Source organism: Macrobrachium nipponense, chromosome 6 (assembly GCF_015104395.2).
Source record: "Macrobrachium nipponense isolate FS-2020 chromosome 6, ASM1510439v2, whole genome shotgun sequence".
NCBI lineage: Eukaryota > Metazoa > Arthropoda > Malacostraca > Decapoda > Palaemonidae > Macrobrachium > Macrobrachium nipponense.
Genome location: NC_061108.1, coordinates 133103945 through 133122861, shown reverse-complemented (window position 1 = coordinate 133122861; position 18917 = coordinate 133103945). Strand labels below are relative to the sequence as shown.

The following is an 18917-nucleotide window of genomic DNA, read 5'->3' as shown; positions in this document are numbered from 1 at the left end:
GCTGAAATTAAATAACAACTGAAGTTACAATCTAATCCAAAAATATATAATTCTTTTTTAACCAAAATCTACTTAAGATTTGGAATTTAAGAAAATCACTACTATTTGTGAAATACTTTGGGAAAGTAAAAAGAGATGGCACTAATGGTGATGGCAACACAATCTTCTACTGGTGCTGTATCAATATATGTCTGGGTGCTGTAACCAAATGATCATAAACAATAGTACTATAAGGAACTTTCTCTTATTCAAAATATATAATGTTATTCAAAAATGGCGCATCCGGCCAATCATTACCAACCTTTTAAGTAAACCAATACCTAGATGAAATGAAAAGATAATTAAAGAAATCAGAGTAGAGGAAGGTAACCACTTTTGAAAGGACAGCAGACCATGTTTAATACATCATAGGTCTCTCAGTGACCATGGTAATCACAATGCTAAATAACTATTAATTTGATCAGTAAATTGGGATACCAGTTTTAATAGTCACAACTCAATCAATCAGTAAAGTTGAGCAACAATAAGTCTGATCAGACACTGATGAAACCAAAGCACCTAAAATCATTAACAAAACTTCCAACAAGCCTTGGGTTAAGATGTTTTTGTAAAACAGATCCATGTATAGCATTATACACTACTTTGAATGAAGCTGTATAATTTTCTCATGAAGCCTATACATCATAGAAAAGCTTTACAACCAACATTCATGTTTCACCATATTACAGTATAGCAGCGTCAATGACAGTGAAGTGTAAATATATACAGTAGTACCCCGAGATACGAAAGGCTCAACTTACAAAAAATGATATTGTCATGATATAATAAAGTTTGTTCATACTTACCTGACAGATATATATATAGCTGTATTTCTCTGACGACCGACAGAATTTCAAAACTCCCGGCAAACGCAGTGGTCAGCCAGGTGGTTAGTACCCATTCCCGCCGCTGGAAGGCGGGCCTCAGGAACCATCCCATTTTCTATTCAGATTTTTTATACCACTGTCCCCTGAGGGGAGGTGGGTGGGTACTTGATTATATATCTGTCAGGTAAGTATGAACAAACTTTATTGTATCATGACAATATCATTTTGTTCATGACACTTACCTGCCAGATATATATATAGCTGAATCCCACCCTTGGGGGTGGGAAGGGACAGAATAGAAGGATTTTGGAAACACCTCAAGTGCAGATGATTGACATCTTGGTTCCTTACCTGTTAGCATAGCTGACTTTGTGATTACTGTCACCGAAGCCTGCTTCTGCTTTACTAGAGTTACCAACAAGGTAGTGACCTGTGTAGTTGGTGCGCTCTAGATGATCTGTCAACGGGAGCGTGACCACAATGTGACTAGACCATATGACCATACCATGAGGGCTAAGAAGTAAAATATATCACCACCTGACCAACCTAGCCAGAGTTAAGGATATTTAACTAAGGCTTAAGGATTGAGAAGTCCGCCACTAGCGGTCGACCCAACAACTATAAATAACAACTCTTCCTAACCATTTACTATAGGATAGGAAGAGTGGTACTTCTTGCCCCCAAGATTGTGTCTGCGGACACGTATGGCCCTAGCGAGCAGCAAATCTTATATTCTATCTTCACATCCCGCAAGTATTGTGAAGTGAACACAACGTTGCTTTGCTAAAACGTGGCACTCAGGATGTCACCGAGTGCCATTCTCTATTGAAATGTTTCCGAGACCGCGCCCTCACCTCGTGAACATTCAGTTTAAAAGATTTCAAATCTTTGTCCAAACATGACTACCGAGCCACTTTGAAAGAACTCCTTAACAATAACGCCAGAGTGTTCTTTGACATGGGGAAGTCTGGTTATTACGGAACACCGCAGATTGTCCGAAGAACCTTGACTTTCTTAGTTTTATCTAGATAAAACTTGAGAGACCCGACAGGGCACAGGACTCTCTCTGGCTCTTGCCCAATAATTTATACCATCCCCTTGACTTCCAAGCTCCTGGGCAAAGGGTTAGACGGGTTCTCGTTCTTAGGCAAGAACGGAAGGTTTAGATAACACACCGCCTTATGTTCTCTAAAACCAAAAAACGTCTGATGATGGCTTAAAACTTCCCTAACCCTTCATAGCTAGAGTGGTTAGAAAAATTAGCCTTTCTGGTCCCGTGCTATAAGTTCACAGAAAGGAGAGGATCGAAATTCTTCGACATTGAGAACTTCAGACTACATCCAAGTTCCATGCCAGAATCTTCGATCTAGACAGTTTCGAGACTTCCACAGACCTTAAATATTGTGAAGGGCTTTATTGTTTTACAGATCCAAATCTCTAAGCCCAAATGCCATCAACCACATACTCCCTTATTTGTAATAATCGGGATTTACAACTTAGTCCTTTCTTCAGACGGAAAGAGAAGACTGTAATGCAATTCACAGAGATCGAGGCGAAAGAACACTATTAATTCATACACCATTTCCAAAATCAGCCCACTCTGATTGGTATAAAGCAAAATAGGCAGCACTCCTTTGCCTTGGCAATGACATTTGTCATTAGTTTTGAAAAAACCTCTCGTTTCGGTCAACCTTCCGACAGTCTGAACTCCGTCAGACTTAGGGCGGAGAGGTTTTGCGATACCTCTCAGAGTGACGCTGTTAAAGTAAACCGTGACCTCTGTGAATTTATCTTCTCGAAGGCCCACATAGGGCAATCAATGTTCTTGGGCGAACAGTGTTCTTCTCGCTCCCTCTGACTTCAAGAATCAACTTATTACATCCCCAGAGTTTGAAATCGGGGAAAAGAGACTAAACATCCATCCCCGTTCAATACCATAGGATGGCGTCTATTGCTATCGCTCCCAGATCGAGAATAAGAGAGCAGAGTAGAAGAAGCCTCTTCGTCCTAAACATTGCGAAGAGATGTAACAAAGGACTTCCCTAAATTCTCAACAACTCTCTATATACTTCCAATCGAAGATTCTATTCGGATGCCATTATTTATTACCGTCAATCGAGAAGATTCGTACGGACTGTGTGCAATCCTGTAACGAACCTCTTGAGAATCATTACATTCATGTCTATTTTCATAACAGGCTCTCTGCCATTAACTTGAACAGGGATCGAGAGAAAATTTCTCGATAGTCCTTGAGAGACAAGAGATGTGGTATTTGTCAGAGTTGATCTATTCCTTCAGGACAAATGTAGGGACGACCGAATTGCTTACAATTCTTTCAGAATATGTGCCAGGACATCTGACTCTCTCTAGAGATGTCTGGTACTTTTTCGCTATCACCTGAGGTGTTACCTGAAGCATTGCGAGATATTCAGAATCGTTTCTAGATCTTGGATATTATTCCATTTTTTGGTAGGGAAAAAAGAAAACTGTACAGGTCTGAATTGCAGTCTATTCAGGGAAACAAACTTCTTCAGGGAGGAAATGGTCCCCAGCAGACTAATTCCTTCCCCTACCAAGCATGCTTCCCTCCGTAATAAGGCTGCGCTCTGCCTAAGCAGGAGAGCCTTAATATAGTGCTATGCCGCGGTAGACTCTTATAGAATCCTGTAACATTGCGGTAAAGGGCACCGAAAGGATTAAGAGATATCTGTTAAAAATTGTTTCGTCAACGAAGGCAATGTTTAATAAATGCATGTTATAATTCCCTTCAATTCTAGGCTTAAATTTAGTCCACGATTGTAGGGCAGAGATACGGTTAGTCAATCAATCCTTCGGGAGAGAGAGACGTAACATACCGAGCATGACAGCACGCTACTTGGTACTGAGTTGGTGAGTGTACCGACATTCACCTTCTTGCACTAGTAAGTCTGAGTTGCCAGCTACCCTATTCTACAAAAGAATAGGTTTGTTATTATTTGAGCCGGAAGAAACTCTCAAGATACATATTTAAGCGAAACAGGATTCGCTAAATACAGAAGTTGAGTTCGCGTTGTAGTAACACTACTCTTAATATCCAAAATGTTAAATCGGAAACTCCTGGAAGGTTGCAGGGAGTACCGATTAAAAATACTGCGTCATCCACAGTGAAAGCAGCATTGATTCATCGTCACGCACTATTCTGCCTGCGTTACCATCTACTCCCTTCTACGAAGGAAGAAGTTTGTTAGTGTTATCTAGCAGAAGAAAAAACTCTCAAATAAGCATATTTAAGCGAAATAGAATTCGCTAAATGTAGAAGCTGAGTTGATGTTGTAGTAACAATACCTTTAGCGTTGTCCTTACCCCGGAAACTCTTGGAAGAGAGTGCATGTTATAATTCCCCCCAATTAAACACAACTTGAATAACAGTCCTTTCGGTTGCCATCCATAGAAGAAGCTGCGATATGCGTATATGACTTGAACCATACAGTACTAATATAACGCAAAAATAAAATACATAAGTATTATAGCCACTTGGACAGCTAATTCTCTACTACATTCTTTCCTCAACGAGGAAGAGAGAGAATGGAAAACGACTGTTTTCGTTCTCTTCGTCAAGAGAATGAATTAATGTTATTCAAAGGAGATCCTCCAATGAGAACCGAGGAACGAAAAGGACAATTCAAGCTTCCGATGCCATTGGAATTAAGACTTCATGGACGTCTTCTACAAGTCTTTTCTCTTGACGAATCTCTTACTAATGAATAAGAGCTCTTCCGAATCTTGTCAATGAGAGCTTATCCGCTTAAACAATAAAATGTTATCAAAATCTTTATCAATGAAAACTAACCCTTGTACGGGATAAAGAATTTCTTTTTGTCAATGAGGGTTCATCTACTTACTTTGACAAAACCTTTATTGACAAACCATTAGTATCTTACTATATGGAGGAAATCCACATACCTGACAGAAAATAATCCAGGATGTGAAGGACGACAAGCGTCCTTAAAAATTTTCTTGACGCATAGGACGCCTAGCGTCCTCAAAAGCGTCCTGTATAGCGTTCTGATCCTGCATAGCATCCTGATGAGAAGGACGATGAGCCTTCTTAAAATGCTCTCGACGCTTAGGACGCCTGGCGTCCTCATTTGCGTCCCGACGTGATGGATGTCTTGTCAAAGCATCTCTATTTCGATATAGCGCTATAGAACACCTCGCGTCCTCAAAAGCGTCCTGACGTGATGGACGCCTTGCCAAAGTATCTTTAATTCGATATAGCGTTGTAGGACGCCTAACGTCCTCAAAAGCGACCTCATCTACAACCTGACGTGATGGACGTCGTACTAAAACTCCTCTAAGTCTATCCTGAGAAGTAGGACGCTTTGCGTCCTCAAAAGCGTCCTCATATAACAACCTGTCGTAACATCTAAGTCATTCAATATCTTCTGAACCCATGATGCAACTTCTTAGTCTAGTTTGTAACGTCGAGCGTCCTCCTGAGCGCCCTGAAAAGCGTCCTGACGAGTAAGGCGTTTCTTGTGTTTAGCACTTTCCTCTCGTTCTTGAACACCAAGATCATTCTCCTCCAACTCGACGTCGGAAATATCCTTCTGAACGTCCTTCGACTCTTGGTAAAGACGATGGTCGCCTGTGCGACATCTATTACCTTTGTCTCCTTCGCCGATACTTCTAGAGACTATCAACAGGAGTGCTTATGCGCTCCTGAATGAGTCTAAGAGGTCTAGAAGGCGACGAATTCGGAGAGGACAAAGAACGCTAAGAATAAGAAGGAGAACGTCTAGATTTCTTTACCAGTAGACATAGATCTTTCTTACGATGTCTCGATCTTAATTCTTTCTTTGCGAAAAATGCATCTAACTATTGTTGAATTGCTACTAGGCCCTTCTTGGATGGTGCAGATCCATACGAAGAAGTTATCCTTTGAGAAGAAGATGGGCGAGGGGACGCCCTCTTCCTTCTCTCCGGACGCCCCGAAAGCGTCCTTTCTGTGGGATACTAACTTCGAAGTCTTCCGGGGAAAAACGAAGCGTAAATCGAGGCGGAGGACGTACTCGATCTTACCCGATGAAGCGTCCTCTTCCGTAAGACCTCTCCTAAAAGGGCGAGAAAGACAATGGTCGCTTGTGCGACATCGTACGTCTTCCTTACCACTCTCGATTGGAGAGGCCTTCCGAGACTCCCCCTCCCCCCCACCCCCCCCCACGATGAGGGGAGGGCGTCTCGGAGGAAAAGAAGCACTCTTTTAAGATTCGTGCTTGTGCACAATTTTTAGGAAACCTGGTATGCGTTCTCAGGTTCTGACTGCGCATCGTCCTAGAACTTACTCCTGACGAGTGTCCATATAGGACTTTTGTCGAAGGCATTAAAGCATAGGGCTCTTACACATCTGAGGAGCGTTCTTTATTCCTTAGAGTCTTGATTCGTAGGATGCCTAGCATCCTCCTGGCGAGCGTCCCAATGCTTAAGACGTCGAGCGCTTTCCGAGTCTCTTCCAGAACGACCAGGTGTACGTTGGAAAGTTTTTTTTTTTTTTTTTTTTTTTTTTTAGGGTTGCGATAACAATCGCATAACAATAGAGAGAGAGAACGTGAAGCGTCCTCCTCTAAAAGCTTCTGTTTAAAGGGCGCGAGTCCTTCCGAGAGCTCCAACCCGCGTGCGAGGAGGACGCCTCGGAGGACGAGAAGCTTAAATCGAGGCGGAGGATACTATCGATCTTTTTATCGAAGAAGCGTCCTCTCGTAAGACCTCTCCTAGGAGGGCGAGAAAGACGATGGCGTCTTCCTTACCACTCTCGATTGGAGAGGCCTTCCGAGATTCCCCCCCCTATGGAGGGGGGAGTCTCGGATATCCTTCCGAGATTCCCCCCCACTATGAGGGGGGGAACGTCTCGGAGGAAGGGAAGCACTCTTTTCTCGAAGAAGCGTCCTCTTCCGTAAGACCTCTCCTAGGAGGGCGAGAAAGATGATGGCATCTTCTTTACTACTCTCGATTGGAGAGGCCTTCTGAGATTCCCCTCCTATGGGGGGGGGGAAGTCTCGGAGGAAGGGAGGCAATTCTTCATGATCCGTGCACGTGCACGATCTTTGGCAGCCTGGGTAGCGTCCTCAGGACCTGCTGAAGGGACGCCAGATCGGTGGGGGTTCCTCGTAACCCTCCTTCGGCTTTCGACATGCCCTCTCCCTGTGGTCCTGGGAGTCCGACAGAGGTCTAGACCTAGAGGCATTATAAGGCCGATCTGACGCCCCCTCCACTACACTAGGGGCATTAATTCAGTATCACTACACTGATTGGAGAGTGAACACTTTAGATTCCAATTACTGATATAATCCACCATAACAGAAAAACATTACCTCCCACAGACACTTCTCTCTAGGCCCGTAGGCCAACCGGAAGGTTATGCAAAATAAAGTTAACAGGAGGTTCTGTAGGTATATTACCCTGACTTCTGTTTACTGATCTTGGAGGAAAAAAACCTCCTAATTCTATTACGCTCTATTTGCGTACATACGAATCATACATCTCTATTCGGAATCAGTCAAATATCACACAAATCATATTAATGATTAACCAAAATTATGTACACATCGTGCATATTACGTGAGAATCTATCGACAGTTTCGTTATTCTCACCTAACCCCTTTGCAGACAACAAAGTCTGAAACTAGCCCAACTAGATTCAGACGTTTTATTTCAAAAAATCTAAATTAAATAAATTTATAAAAGCGTATGCCTAGCCACAAATCCTCGTTAATAAACCCAAAAGAAAACAACCAAGATACTTAAGCGGCTAATGAAGTTTCAAAATCCTAGGCGGAGGTCTGGAAACGGTTGTTTACAGACCAGCGACAGAAAAAAATCTGAATAGAAAATGGGATGGTTCCTGAGGCCCGCCTCCCAGCGGCGGGAATGGGTACTAACCACCTGGCCGACCACTGCGTTTGCCGGGAGTTTTGAAATTCTGTTGGTCGTCAGAGAAATACAGCTATATATATATCTGGCAGGTAAGTGTCATGAACAAAATCCAAGTTACGAAAGCAAGACGAAAAATTTTACTGCTCTACATACGAAAGGTTTTCAAGATACGAAAGGTTTCTGAAAGTCCGAGATTCGCCCCATAACAATTTTGAAACTCGCGCCGCACGCCGCCATCTTAGTTATACATAGTAGACTCGCCACCATCCTCCTGCTCTCCCATTGGTTCCTGATGCTAGCCAAGCCATGAGATCCTTCTCTATAATTGGACAGCATCCCTCCCATCATGCATCTTCTATACGTACGTGTTGGCGTCCCTTAGCTCAGCCACTCCGCACCCGAAACTTTACCGTACGCAATCGGCATTCGTTCGCTCCAACAATTTCGTTTAGTAACGTAAATTCGTTAGTGATTTCGTTGCAGTACATATTATCGTGTTGTGCGAAGACTGTATTGTGTAACTTTACGTAAATTAACGTAGTCATGGGTCCCAAGAAAGTTGAAATTCCCGGAAAGAAGCGCATGCTCTCTTTGGAGACAAAGATGGAGATCATAAAGAAGTACGAAGCTGGTATGCGATTGAGTGTGATCACAAAGGAATACGGCCGTAATCCGTCGACAATACGCACCATCTTTAAACAGAAGGATGCCATCAAAGCAACTACACCGTCGAAGGGCATCACTATTTTGTCCAGCAAGAGGAGCCATGTGCACGACGAGATGGAATGGCTGCTCCTCGTTTGGATAAAAGACAAAGAAATCGCTGGCGATACAGTAACGGAGACAGCAATCACTCACAAGGCCAGTGCTATTTTCGGCGATTTGATTGCGCAGGCGGAAGACGAGGGAGGGGAAGGGACTTCAACGCCAACCCCAGAGTTCAAGGCTTCGCATGGCTGGTTCGAGAAATTCCGTAAACGGACTGGCATCCATTCGGTGGTGCGTCATGGGGAGGCTGCCAGCTCGGACACGAAAGCGGCCGAAGCCTTTAAAAAGACGTTCGAAGAGATGATGACCAAGGAAGGCTACAGTTCTCAGCAAGTCTTCAACTGTGATGAGGCTGGCCTGTTTTGGAAAAAAAGGCCTCGTCGGACATACATCACGGAGGAAGAGAAGAAGCTACCCGGGCATAAGCCTATGAAAGACAGGCTTACGCTTGCACTTTGTTCGAACGCCAGTGGGGATTGCAAGGTGAAGCCCCTACTGGTGTATCACTCCGAGACTCCTCGAGCCTTCAAGGCCCACAAAGTGTTGAAGGAGAAGCTTCCAGTGATGTGGAGGGCTAATGCAAAAGCCTGGGTAACGAGGCTTTTGTTCACCGAGTGGGTAAATCTGTGTTTCGGCCCGACTGTGAAGAGTTTTTTGCAAGAGAAGCGCCTCCCCCTGAAATGTCTGCTGGTGTTGGACAATGCCCCTCCCCACCCTCCTGGCCTCGAGGAAGATATCCTAGCGGAGTATTCCTTCGTTAAGATTCTTTTTCTTCCGCCCAACACCACCCCTCTCCTCCAGCCCATGGACCAGCAAGTGATAGCAAACTTTAAGCTGTACACGAAACATCTTTTCAAGAGATGTTTCGACATCACCGATACCACAAACCTCACCTTGCATCAATTTTGGAAGGAGCATTTCGACATCATCATTTGCATCCGACTCATTGACCTAGCTTGGCTGGAGGTTTCGAGGCGAACCTTGAATTCCTCGTGGAGGAAACTCTGGCCTGATGCTGTATCCGCCCGAGAGACTTCGAGGGATTCGACGTGGGCGAAGCTGGTGCTGCAGAGTCAGAAACAGTTGACGATCCCAAAACTGTTTTGGAACCAGATCTTGACGAGATCGTTGCACTCGGCAAGTCCATGGGGCTGGTCGTCGACGAGGACGACATCAACGACCTTCTCGAGGAGCACCAAGAGGAGCTTACGACGGATGACCTGAAGGAGTTGGAGGCCATGCAACTTAACGTCGTTCAAGAGGAGTTCTCTAGCAGTGGCGAGGAAGAGGAGGAGGAGCCTATGACAACGGCAGAAATTAAGGGTATTCTAGGCGCTTTTCATAAAGTGCAATCGTTTATCGAAAAAAGACACCCCGAAAAGGCTCACACAGGTCGTATGCTTGCGCAGTTCGATGAGGTTTGCCTGAGTCGTTTCAGGAACATTGTGAAAAGTAGGCAGAAGCAATCTTCCTTGGATCGTTATTTTTTAAAGAGGCCTTCAGCATTAGCAGGAGTAAGCAAAAAGGAAGATCCAAGTGATAAAAAACAGAAAGTTGAAAGCAAAAAGGAAGAACCAAGTGATAAAAAACAGAAAGTTGAAAGCAAAAAGGAAGAACCAAGTTATGAAAAACAGAACGTTGAAAGCGGTGATGAAGTTGAAATTCTGTAAAAAAAAAAAAAATTAAAAATAAAAATAAAACTTTTTTTTACGTAATTTCTAGATTTTTGTAAGTTAAGTGTTACAGTTTTGTTAAGGTGTTTCATAAATTTTAGTTTTATAGTTTTCCTTAAATTTTTTATGTGTTTTCGTAAAGTTAAGTGTACGTACGTACGTACGTTTTCTGCCGTTTGTCCTCCTCCTCCTCTGCCGTCACTATCGGAGATAGCCTCACTCGAAAGGTAAGCTTCCACATTTTAAGTTACAGTAATATTTTTTGTACACTAAGATACACTTTATTTACAGGTTTTGGATTTTTATTCTTAATTTAGGTATTGAATGGTCCAAATTGTTGTAGTATTTCATTGTTTACAGGTCAATTTAGCTTTATTATGAAATTTAATGGGGTGTTTTTGGAGGGCTTGGAACGGATTAGCCATTTTACATGTAAAATGTGTTCCAAGATACGAAAAACTCATTATACGAAGGCCGCCTCGGAACGAATTAATTTCATATCTCGAGGTACCACTGTACGTACGTACGTTATCTGCCGTTTGTCCTCCTCCTCCTCTGCTGCCACTTTCGGAGATAGCCTCACTCGAAAGGTGAGCTTCCACATTTTACGTTACAGTAATAATATTTCTTGTACACTAAGATACACTTTATTTACAGGTTTTGGATTTTTATTCTTAATTTAGGTATTGAATGGTCCAAATTGTTGTAGTATTTCATTGTTTATAGGTCAATTTAGCTTTATTATGAAATTTAATGGGGTGTTTTTGGAGGGCTTGGAACGGATTAGCCATTTTACATGTAAAATGTGTTCCAAGATACGAAAAACTCATGATACGAAGGCCGCCTCGGAACGGATTAATCTCGTATCTCGAGGTACCACTGTAGCTGGTTACAGAAAATGGTGTCACATGATACTAAAGTACATGGTGAAGCTATGTAAATTTTACAAAAGCACCATTTGAATATATGTACCATACATATAAAAAAACAGTTCTGCAACTTAAAACTGCTAAATTAATAAGGAAGATTACAGTATATTAACCAAATACTCTAGCAATACTATTCAACACATTTGTTGTGAGAATAACGCAAAAAAGTAACCATAATTTTACAATTTGATTCACTTCAAATTTCAAGCCTACAAACTGACTGTACTACCATTTAATTGTGTTCCTTGCCAGTTACTCACCTATTAACCCTAGCATTCACACCAGGTTGGTAATTGATAGCCAAAACTTCTTCCTGATAATCCATGCCCTCTTCAGGTGATGCAATAGAAGCTTCAGTTGTGTGGAAATCAGCATTGTCTTTAAGTGAAACAAAAGGAAAAGAAAATACAGGGCTGTATAATGAAAGCCGCATCATATAACACAAAAGTGATGGACTAACTTACTCAAAGGACTTGAAATGTACACAGATTAAACTAGTTACTTCTATTTTCTAGAAATAGGAATTCAGTTTTATACATGTGCTTTTGACAAAGTAACAAGACCAAGTCCAAAATTTTCTAAATTCTGAAACCATCATCTGCATATTTTTCTATACAACATCAGCAATACATAATCAATTCACCTAAAAATGCCTTTTACACTTTACGTACTTTTAAATATCCTTTATTCTTTCTGTCTACATTCAACATCTGTTGTCACAAAGTTAACTGTCTCTCTCTTCACGTGACCGGTTTTTCCGCCGCAGGTCTTTTCGCCGCCGGTCTTTTTGCCGCAGGTCTTTTCGCCGTTAGCACTTTTTGCCGTGAGGATTTTTGGCCGCAGAATTGAAAAAAAAAGGCCATTAACCGCGTGAAGGAAAAAATAACCAAAAGAGTAGAGAAACAAAAGGAGCCATTTAAATAATTACATTACAAGTAGTTTCAATACTGTAAACATTTCAAAACAGCAAGCGTTAAAAAAAAATACATTACAACTAGCTTCAATACTTTGATACTTTGAAACTAGCAGTGTTTAAACTGCCAGTGGCCATGAAAATAAAATTCTCTCTCTCTCTCTCTCTCTCTCTCTCTCTCTCTCTCTCTCTCTCTCTCTCTCTCTCTCTCTCAATACTATAAACATTTCAAAACAGCAATCGTTAAACAAAAAAAATACGTTGTTTTCTTCACTAGAGACCTTACGTTTATATTTCATTATTATTGAAGCGCTTGTATAATGGCGTATACTGTTAAAACTAGCCGGGGAGGGAAAAAGTTAGTAGACGAAAATAATTTTGTTTATTGAATAGACAGAGCTAACGAAAACAAGAAGTATTGGAAGTGTGAAGTTAAAACGTGCAAGGCGAGAGTCCACACAGGAACTGAAAGTGAAGGTGATATAGAAATATACAAAAAAGTAGGTGATCATAGCCATCCAGCAAACCCATCAAAACCAGCAGTGTATGCTTCCTTAGCCATTATAAAAGAGAGTGCTTCTGAATCACAATCATATGCCAGGTCAATAATTGCCAATGCTTCTGCGCATTTAGACGATGCTGCATGTTATCTAATGCAGTTTAAACACTGCTAGTTTAAAATATCAAAGCATTGAAGCTAGTTGTAATGTATTTTTTTTAACGCTTGTTGTTTTGAAATGTTTATAGTATTGAAACTACTTGTAACGTAATTATTTAAATGAATAAATGAAAAGATATGATTATCAAGATGGAGAGTGTGTGTACCTTGGGTCATTTTGTTTCTCTACTCTTTTTTTTTTTTTTTTTTTTTTTTTTTTTTTTTTGTTTTTTTTTTTTTTTTTTTTTTTTTTTTTTTTTTTTTTGTTCTTTAATGGGCTTTTCTTTTTTCAATTCTGCGGCGAAAAACCCACACGGCAAAAAGTTCTAACGGCAAAAAAACCTGCGGCAAAAGGACCGGTGGCGAAAATTCCGTTGGCGAAAAGACCTGCGGTGAAAAGACCTAGAACCTTCTCTTCAGGCAGCAAAAGGGAAAAATGCAGCCAAGAAGTTTAAAAAGGTAAGGGGCAAGGTTATTACATTTTGAAGTAATACTACAAGAGGAATCCTACCTAATGGGTATTCAATTGTAAAAGAAGAACCCAATAGTTTTCCTAACACATACTAACATACAAGGGAAACGCAAGTGTCAGAGTAAGTCAGAAAACTCGAGTTATTAAGTTAAATCTCCTACATGTTGTTACAGTCTGAGTAGGCAGTATCCATGATAAAAGGTCTATAAACCACATTACGTAAATCCTTTAAATCACATTTTATTCTGGGAAAAATAAAAATATCCTGACAATCTGGTGAAAACAAGTATTTTACCATGCAGTAACATATTATTGAAAAAACTTACCATCATCAGCATTAGTATGCATTCTCCTTGCTCTACGAGCATGTATTTGCTCTTTTTTCTTCTTCCCACTAAATGCCACTTTTCTTTTGAACTGCGGCATCTTGAGTAAACACTGAAATTGACAAAAATATAAAATCTAAATAGTTTCTAAAGCATTTTCAGTTTTCTTAGCATTCAAAGTATAGTCCTGAATTTACCTTTATTGGTTAAGTTATCTACTAACCTACTAGGTATGAGACATGAAAAACTACTCTACTTATCCCGTTAACTACTCATTGGTCTTCCACTTGTGATAAAATTTGCAACTAGAGAAAGTGACACTAGTCTAATCAGATAAGAGTGAGGTACACACAAGTGAAAATTATCAGTGAAAATGTTTGCTGAAAATTAAATTATCAGTGAAAGCAAACTTTTTTTTTTTTTAATACAAACCCAACTGTTTACTTTCCATGAGTGTATTTGTTGTCAGCACTCCTACAGACAAACATTTAGACCTATACAGGCAGTCCCCGGGTTACGACGGGTTCGGCTTACGACATTCCGAGGTTAAGGCGCTTTTCAATTATATTCATCAGAAATTACTTCCAGGGTTACGACGCATGTTCCAGGGATACGACGCCTAAAACGCTGATCTGGCAGATGAAATATGACACCAAAAATGCAAAATAATCAATATTTGAAGGTTTTTTTTATGAAAAATGCAATAATAATGCAGTTTACATAGTTTTCAATGCACCCAAAGCATTGAAAGTAAGGTTTTCTTAGGATTTTTTATGATGTTCCGGCTTACGACAATTTTCAAGATTATGTTCCTATCCAATGACTGGTAAGAACAAGGCACCATTTGATACATGCATCTCCTATGACAAAATAGGGAGGGCATGGTATCCTGTGAAACAAGGCTCCCTTGGATCCATGACCCTACTGGTAGGTTTGGGAGACAAGACACTCAGTGATGTATGGTCCCCTTTGATAGGTTAAGGAGGACATGGTTTCCAGTAATACAAAGCCCTTTTTTACATGACAGTTTAAGAAGGAAATGGAGGATATGGTGCCACGTAATACACACCCCTGAGACAGGTTAGGGACATGGCATCTTGTGATACATGCCACAGTAGTGTGGAACTCTAAGACAGAAGAGGGACATGGACCCCTGGCCAAGGGTAGGTTGGGTTAGATTAGGAATATGCCCTATGGACCTGTTTTACTTGTTTTTATATCACCCCACCTAAGGACGAAGTCACATCCCACCCCGGGGGGCCTGAGTTCCCTGGGTGGGCAAGACCTCTCAAAGCTCCTCATAAGCAAGGAGATCTCGAACGAGTCCGAGATATCCAATTCCCTCAGTTTCAGGACCAGTGCCAGGGCGGCTCTATATCCTTTGACTGTGGGGATGGAGAGGAGCTTGCCTCGGCGAAGAGAAATGAGGAAATCCGCTACCTGCTGAAGAGTGCCTCTGAGAGGAGATAGACCCTGTCTACGACACCAACCACAGAAGACGGCCCACTTTCCCTGGTACACAGCTGCAGAGGACTGTCTGACGTGTCCAGCCATCTCTCTGTTGCTGCTCTGCGAGAAAAGCCTCTCGCTCGCAAGAGATGGTGGATAACAGCCAGCCGTGAAGATGTAGAGACTGGACTGCCCGGTGGTACCGTTCTACGTGTGGCTGGATGAGAAGGTTGTGCCAAGGGGGAATCTCTCTGTGCTTCTGCAAGCAGAGCCAGCAGGTCCGGACACCAAACGGCCTGGGGCCATTTGGGAGCCACCAGGATCATCCTGAGATTCGGGGTGGCCAGCACTCGGCTGATCACCTTGCGAATCAGGCTGAACGGGGGAAAGGCATTGGCGAAGAGGTTGTCCCACGGGTGTTGGAGAGCGTCCTATGCAGCTGCCCATGGATCCAGCACGGCTGAAAAGAAAACCTGGAGTTTTCTGTTGTGCCGGGTGGCGAACAGATCCACTACTGGACTCCCCCACAGGTTGAAGAGCCTTTCCGCCACGTCCTGGTGTAGGGACCATTCGGACCCTATCACCTGATCCCGACGGCTGAGCTTGTCTGCTACTACATTCCTCTTGCCTGGAATGTAGCAGGCTGACAGCTCTACCGAGTGAGCCATGGCCCACTCGTGCACCTGCAGCGTCAACTAGTGCAACGGGAGGGACACTAGGCCCCCGTTTGTTGACGTATGCCACTACTGTGGTGTTGTCGCATATCAACACCACCGAGTGTCCCATCAAGCGGTCCCGGAACTCTTGGAGAGCGAGGAACACTGCCTTGAGCTCCAGGACATTGATGTGAAGGTGCTTGTCGTGATGGTCCCACACTCCTGCAGTCAGCAACTCCTCCAGGTGTGCGCCCCATCCCTCGGTGGATGCGTCTGAGAACAGCAACATCTTCGGGGGGTGCGGGATGCGGTGGGTCCTTTGCCTATGGACAACTCTCCTTTAGTCTCCAGTCTCCACTGAAGAGACCGCAGGTGGAGACGCCCGTGAGGGACTAACTTCTCGAGTGACGACAGGTGGCCGATCACGACTTGCCATTGCTGAGCTGACTGTTCCTGCTGAGACAGGAACCGGTCGGCTGCCTCCCTGAATCTGCTGATCTGCGAGTCTGCGGGGAAGACTCGCCCTGCTACCGTGTCTATCAGCATACCCAGGTACTTCATCCTCTGCTTGGGTTTGAGATCGAACTTTTCGAAGTTCCCCACAATCCCCAGATCGTGGAAGAATTCGAGAAGCCGATCCCTGTCCCGTAGCAACTGCGAGCGGGAGCTTGCCAGGACTAACCAGTCATCGAGATACCTCAGAAGACGTATCCCGGACAAGTGGGCCCAAGCAGACACCAGCGTGAACACTCACATGAACACCTGTGGGGCGGTTGAGAGACTGAAGCAAAGTGCCCCGAATTGGTACACCGTCCTGTCGAGGATGAAGCGGAGGTACTTCCTGGAGGATTGATAGATGGGTATCCGGAAATATGCGTCCCTCAAATCCACTGAAAGCATGAAATCGTTCTCCCTGATGGAGTCGAGCACGGAACGTGCTGTCTCCATCGTGAACCGAGACTGGCGAATGAATCGGTTCAGGGGAGAGAGATCTATCACCAGGCACCAGCCCCCATAGATTTTTCCATCAGGAAAAGGCGGCTGTAGAAGCCCGGCGACTGATCCCTAACGATCCCCACAGCTCCTTTGCACAGCATGGTCTTGGTCTCCTGTCGAAGTGCTACGTCCTTTGATGTTCCTGGAGCGTAGGTCTGAAGATGGACCGGGTTGGAGGTGAGGGGTGGCCGAGATTCGAAGGGTAGTAGATATCCCTCCTGAAGGACGTCTACTATCCAGGTCTCGGCACCGTAGCGCTGCCATGTTGCCCAATGGCTCGCCAGGCACCCCCCCACTTCCAGCAGCAGGTGAGGGGGAACGCCGTCCCTAGCGTTTCCTGCCTCTCTTCGACTTCTTCCCCGCCCCTCCTCGAGGAAAGGAGGGCTGGGAGGGGGGCTGATGGCGACCTCCCCTGGCAGAAGTCGAAGGCAGAGTCTTTCCTCGGGGCTTAGACGAGGCAACCGTCTTAGCAGCTGAGGAAGCGCTATCCAAACTCTTAGGCTTGGCCACAGTTGATCGAGGCTGCCCAGAAGCCTTCGAAACTGCCTGGTGTACCAGACGGTCACTGTCATCGGTGCGACGTTTTTCCACCGCAGCGTCAACCATCTCTCCAGGGAAGAGAGAGGAGGAACTCCGTACAGGTCCGTTGCGTAGTCCTAATGCCGCCTCACACCCAGCCACCCTGGACACTCGGGTAAGGACTGCGTCCCTACGCCTAAGTACCAGGTTGGCCCACAGGTTTGCCGTCTGATGGGCGAGGTAGGAAATGGCCCTACCTCCAGACTGGCAAAGTCTCCTGAAAGCAGAGTCCCCTTCAGGAGTAATATTCCCGGAGGTGGCTGTGACCTTGGACACTGTGAGGGACCACAGGTCCAGCCAGGAGACTGCCTGGAAAGCCGCCATGGTGATGGATTCCAGGGCTAGTGCCTCCTGCTGCGAGAACCAAAGGTTCTCCGACAGGAGCTGCTGCAGAGACACTCCTGGAGTTAGCCTGGCTAGCTCCGGATTAACCTGTTTGGGCGGCATCGGATCCTCTGATGGCATGTAGAACCTTCTCTGTCGCAATAGAGGAGGAGGAAGTAGCTTGGACAACCTGCCAGACCTGAGCGAACCCTCCTGTTTGGAGACAAGAGAGTCCACCTGGTCTAGCACTGAGTCGGCCAGCTGCGATCGCGGCAGACCCACCGTCGGTCTGGGTTGCTTTTTGGGCCCCCAGAACGACTCGAGCCGGGACGTGGGCTCAGAAGGTGGGAGCGGCGATCCTTCCCCGAGGTCATTGTGCTGACGAATCAGCGCAATGACCTCTGCAAAGTTCCTCTGGATCTCAGGAGTGACCGCATCTTGAGGAGTAGGACCGTCAAGCCCCTCCAACAAGAACGACTCCCGAGACCATCCTCCTTCAGAAGAAGGAACAGCGACAGACCCCTCTCGGTCTCCTCCTGCCACTTGCGAATACAACCTGGTCGATCGTAAGACCGTGCCTGGCACGTAGGGCGTCGTGTGGGATCGTGAGGATCACTTCTTGTAGCCTCGCCCTTCCCGGCGTAACCCAAGGAAGTTGAAGGTAGTACAGGAGAGGCAGACCTGACGCTCCCCCCTCGCTCACTGGCAGAACTGGTGTGTTGGGGGGCTGCAGGCGATCGCCAACCCGCAGTGGCGATCGAGCTGCAGGCCTGGTCGCGCCGCTCCCCTGGGGCGAGCGGCTGGACCAAGAACAGCGGCCCTGGTCCCGTGCGTCAGAGGAGCTGCTGTTTGTCCCCCTATCCGTCCGATCCCAGTGGGAGCGGCGGTCAGGGGACCTGCAGAGACCACTGTTGCGGTGGGACCGGTGCGTGTTCTCACGGCGCATCAAACCGCTGGGACCAGCCAGGGCTGGTTCCTGCGATCGAGGGGACCTCTTACCAGCCTCAGCCCGAGGCCAGTCTGGGACCGTCACGTCAACCCTGGTAACCGGCTGGTCGCTGCGAGAGCGGCTGCTGGCCTGGCGAGGGTCACCTGAGCGGCTCTTGCCAGCCTTCCGCTCCGTGCCTTGGTCCTGGCGCCGAGTGAACTCGGGGGTCTGGTCCTTGGCTTCACGGCTCCCCGTGGGCAACCGTACACTCGGTACCTCTCGCGAATGAGAGGCCGAGCCGGAACCTGGTGTAGCAGCAGCGCCCCTAGCACCAGGCGAGGAAGTTCCCTTGTTAGCCGGTACCCCTCTGGTCCCCGTCTTCTTCTTCCTTGCGGAAGGAGAGACGGGCCCTGCTCCCGAATGAGCAGGAGGACCAACGGAAGCAACCCCCGTGCCACCGGAGTGGGA

The 18917-nt window shown here is 45.1% G+C and overlaps 1 protein-coding gene across 1 annotated transcript in view; it reads right to left on the bottom strand.

Moving 5' to 3' along the window:
* LOC135216253 (guanine nucleotide-binding protein-like 1) overlaps positions 1-13656 on the bottom strand; it is a 56509-nt gene extending 42853 nt beyond the window's left edge. Inside the window, exons 1-2 of the mRNA XM_064251418.1 lie at positions 13518-13656; positions 11409-11526 (exon numbers count right to left, since the gene is read on the bottom strand). Of these exons, the coding sequence (XP_064107488.1) occupies positions 11409-11526; positions 13518-13617 (218 nt within the window). The 5' untranslated portion in view covers positions 13618-13656. The remainder of the gene's footprint in view (positions 1-11408; positions 11527-13517) is intronic.
* Positions 13657-18917: the final 5261 nt, after the last annotated feature.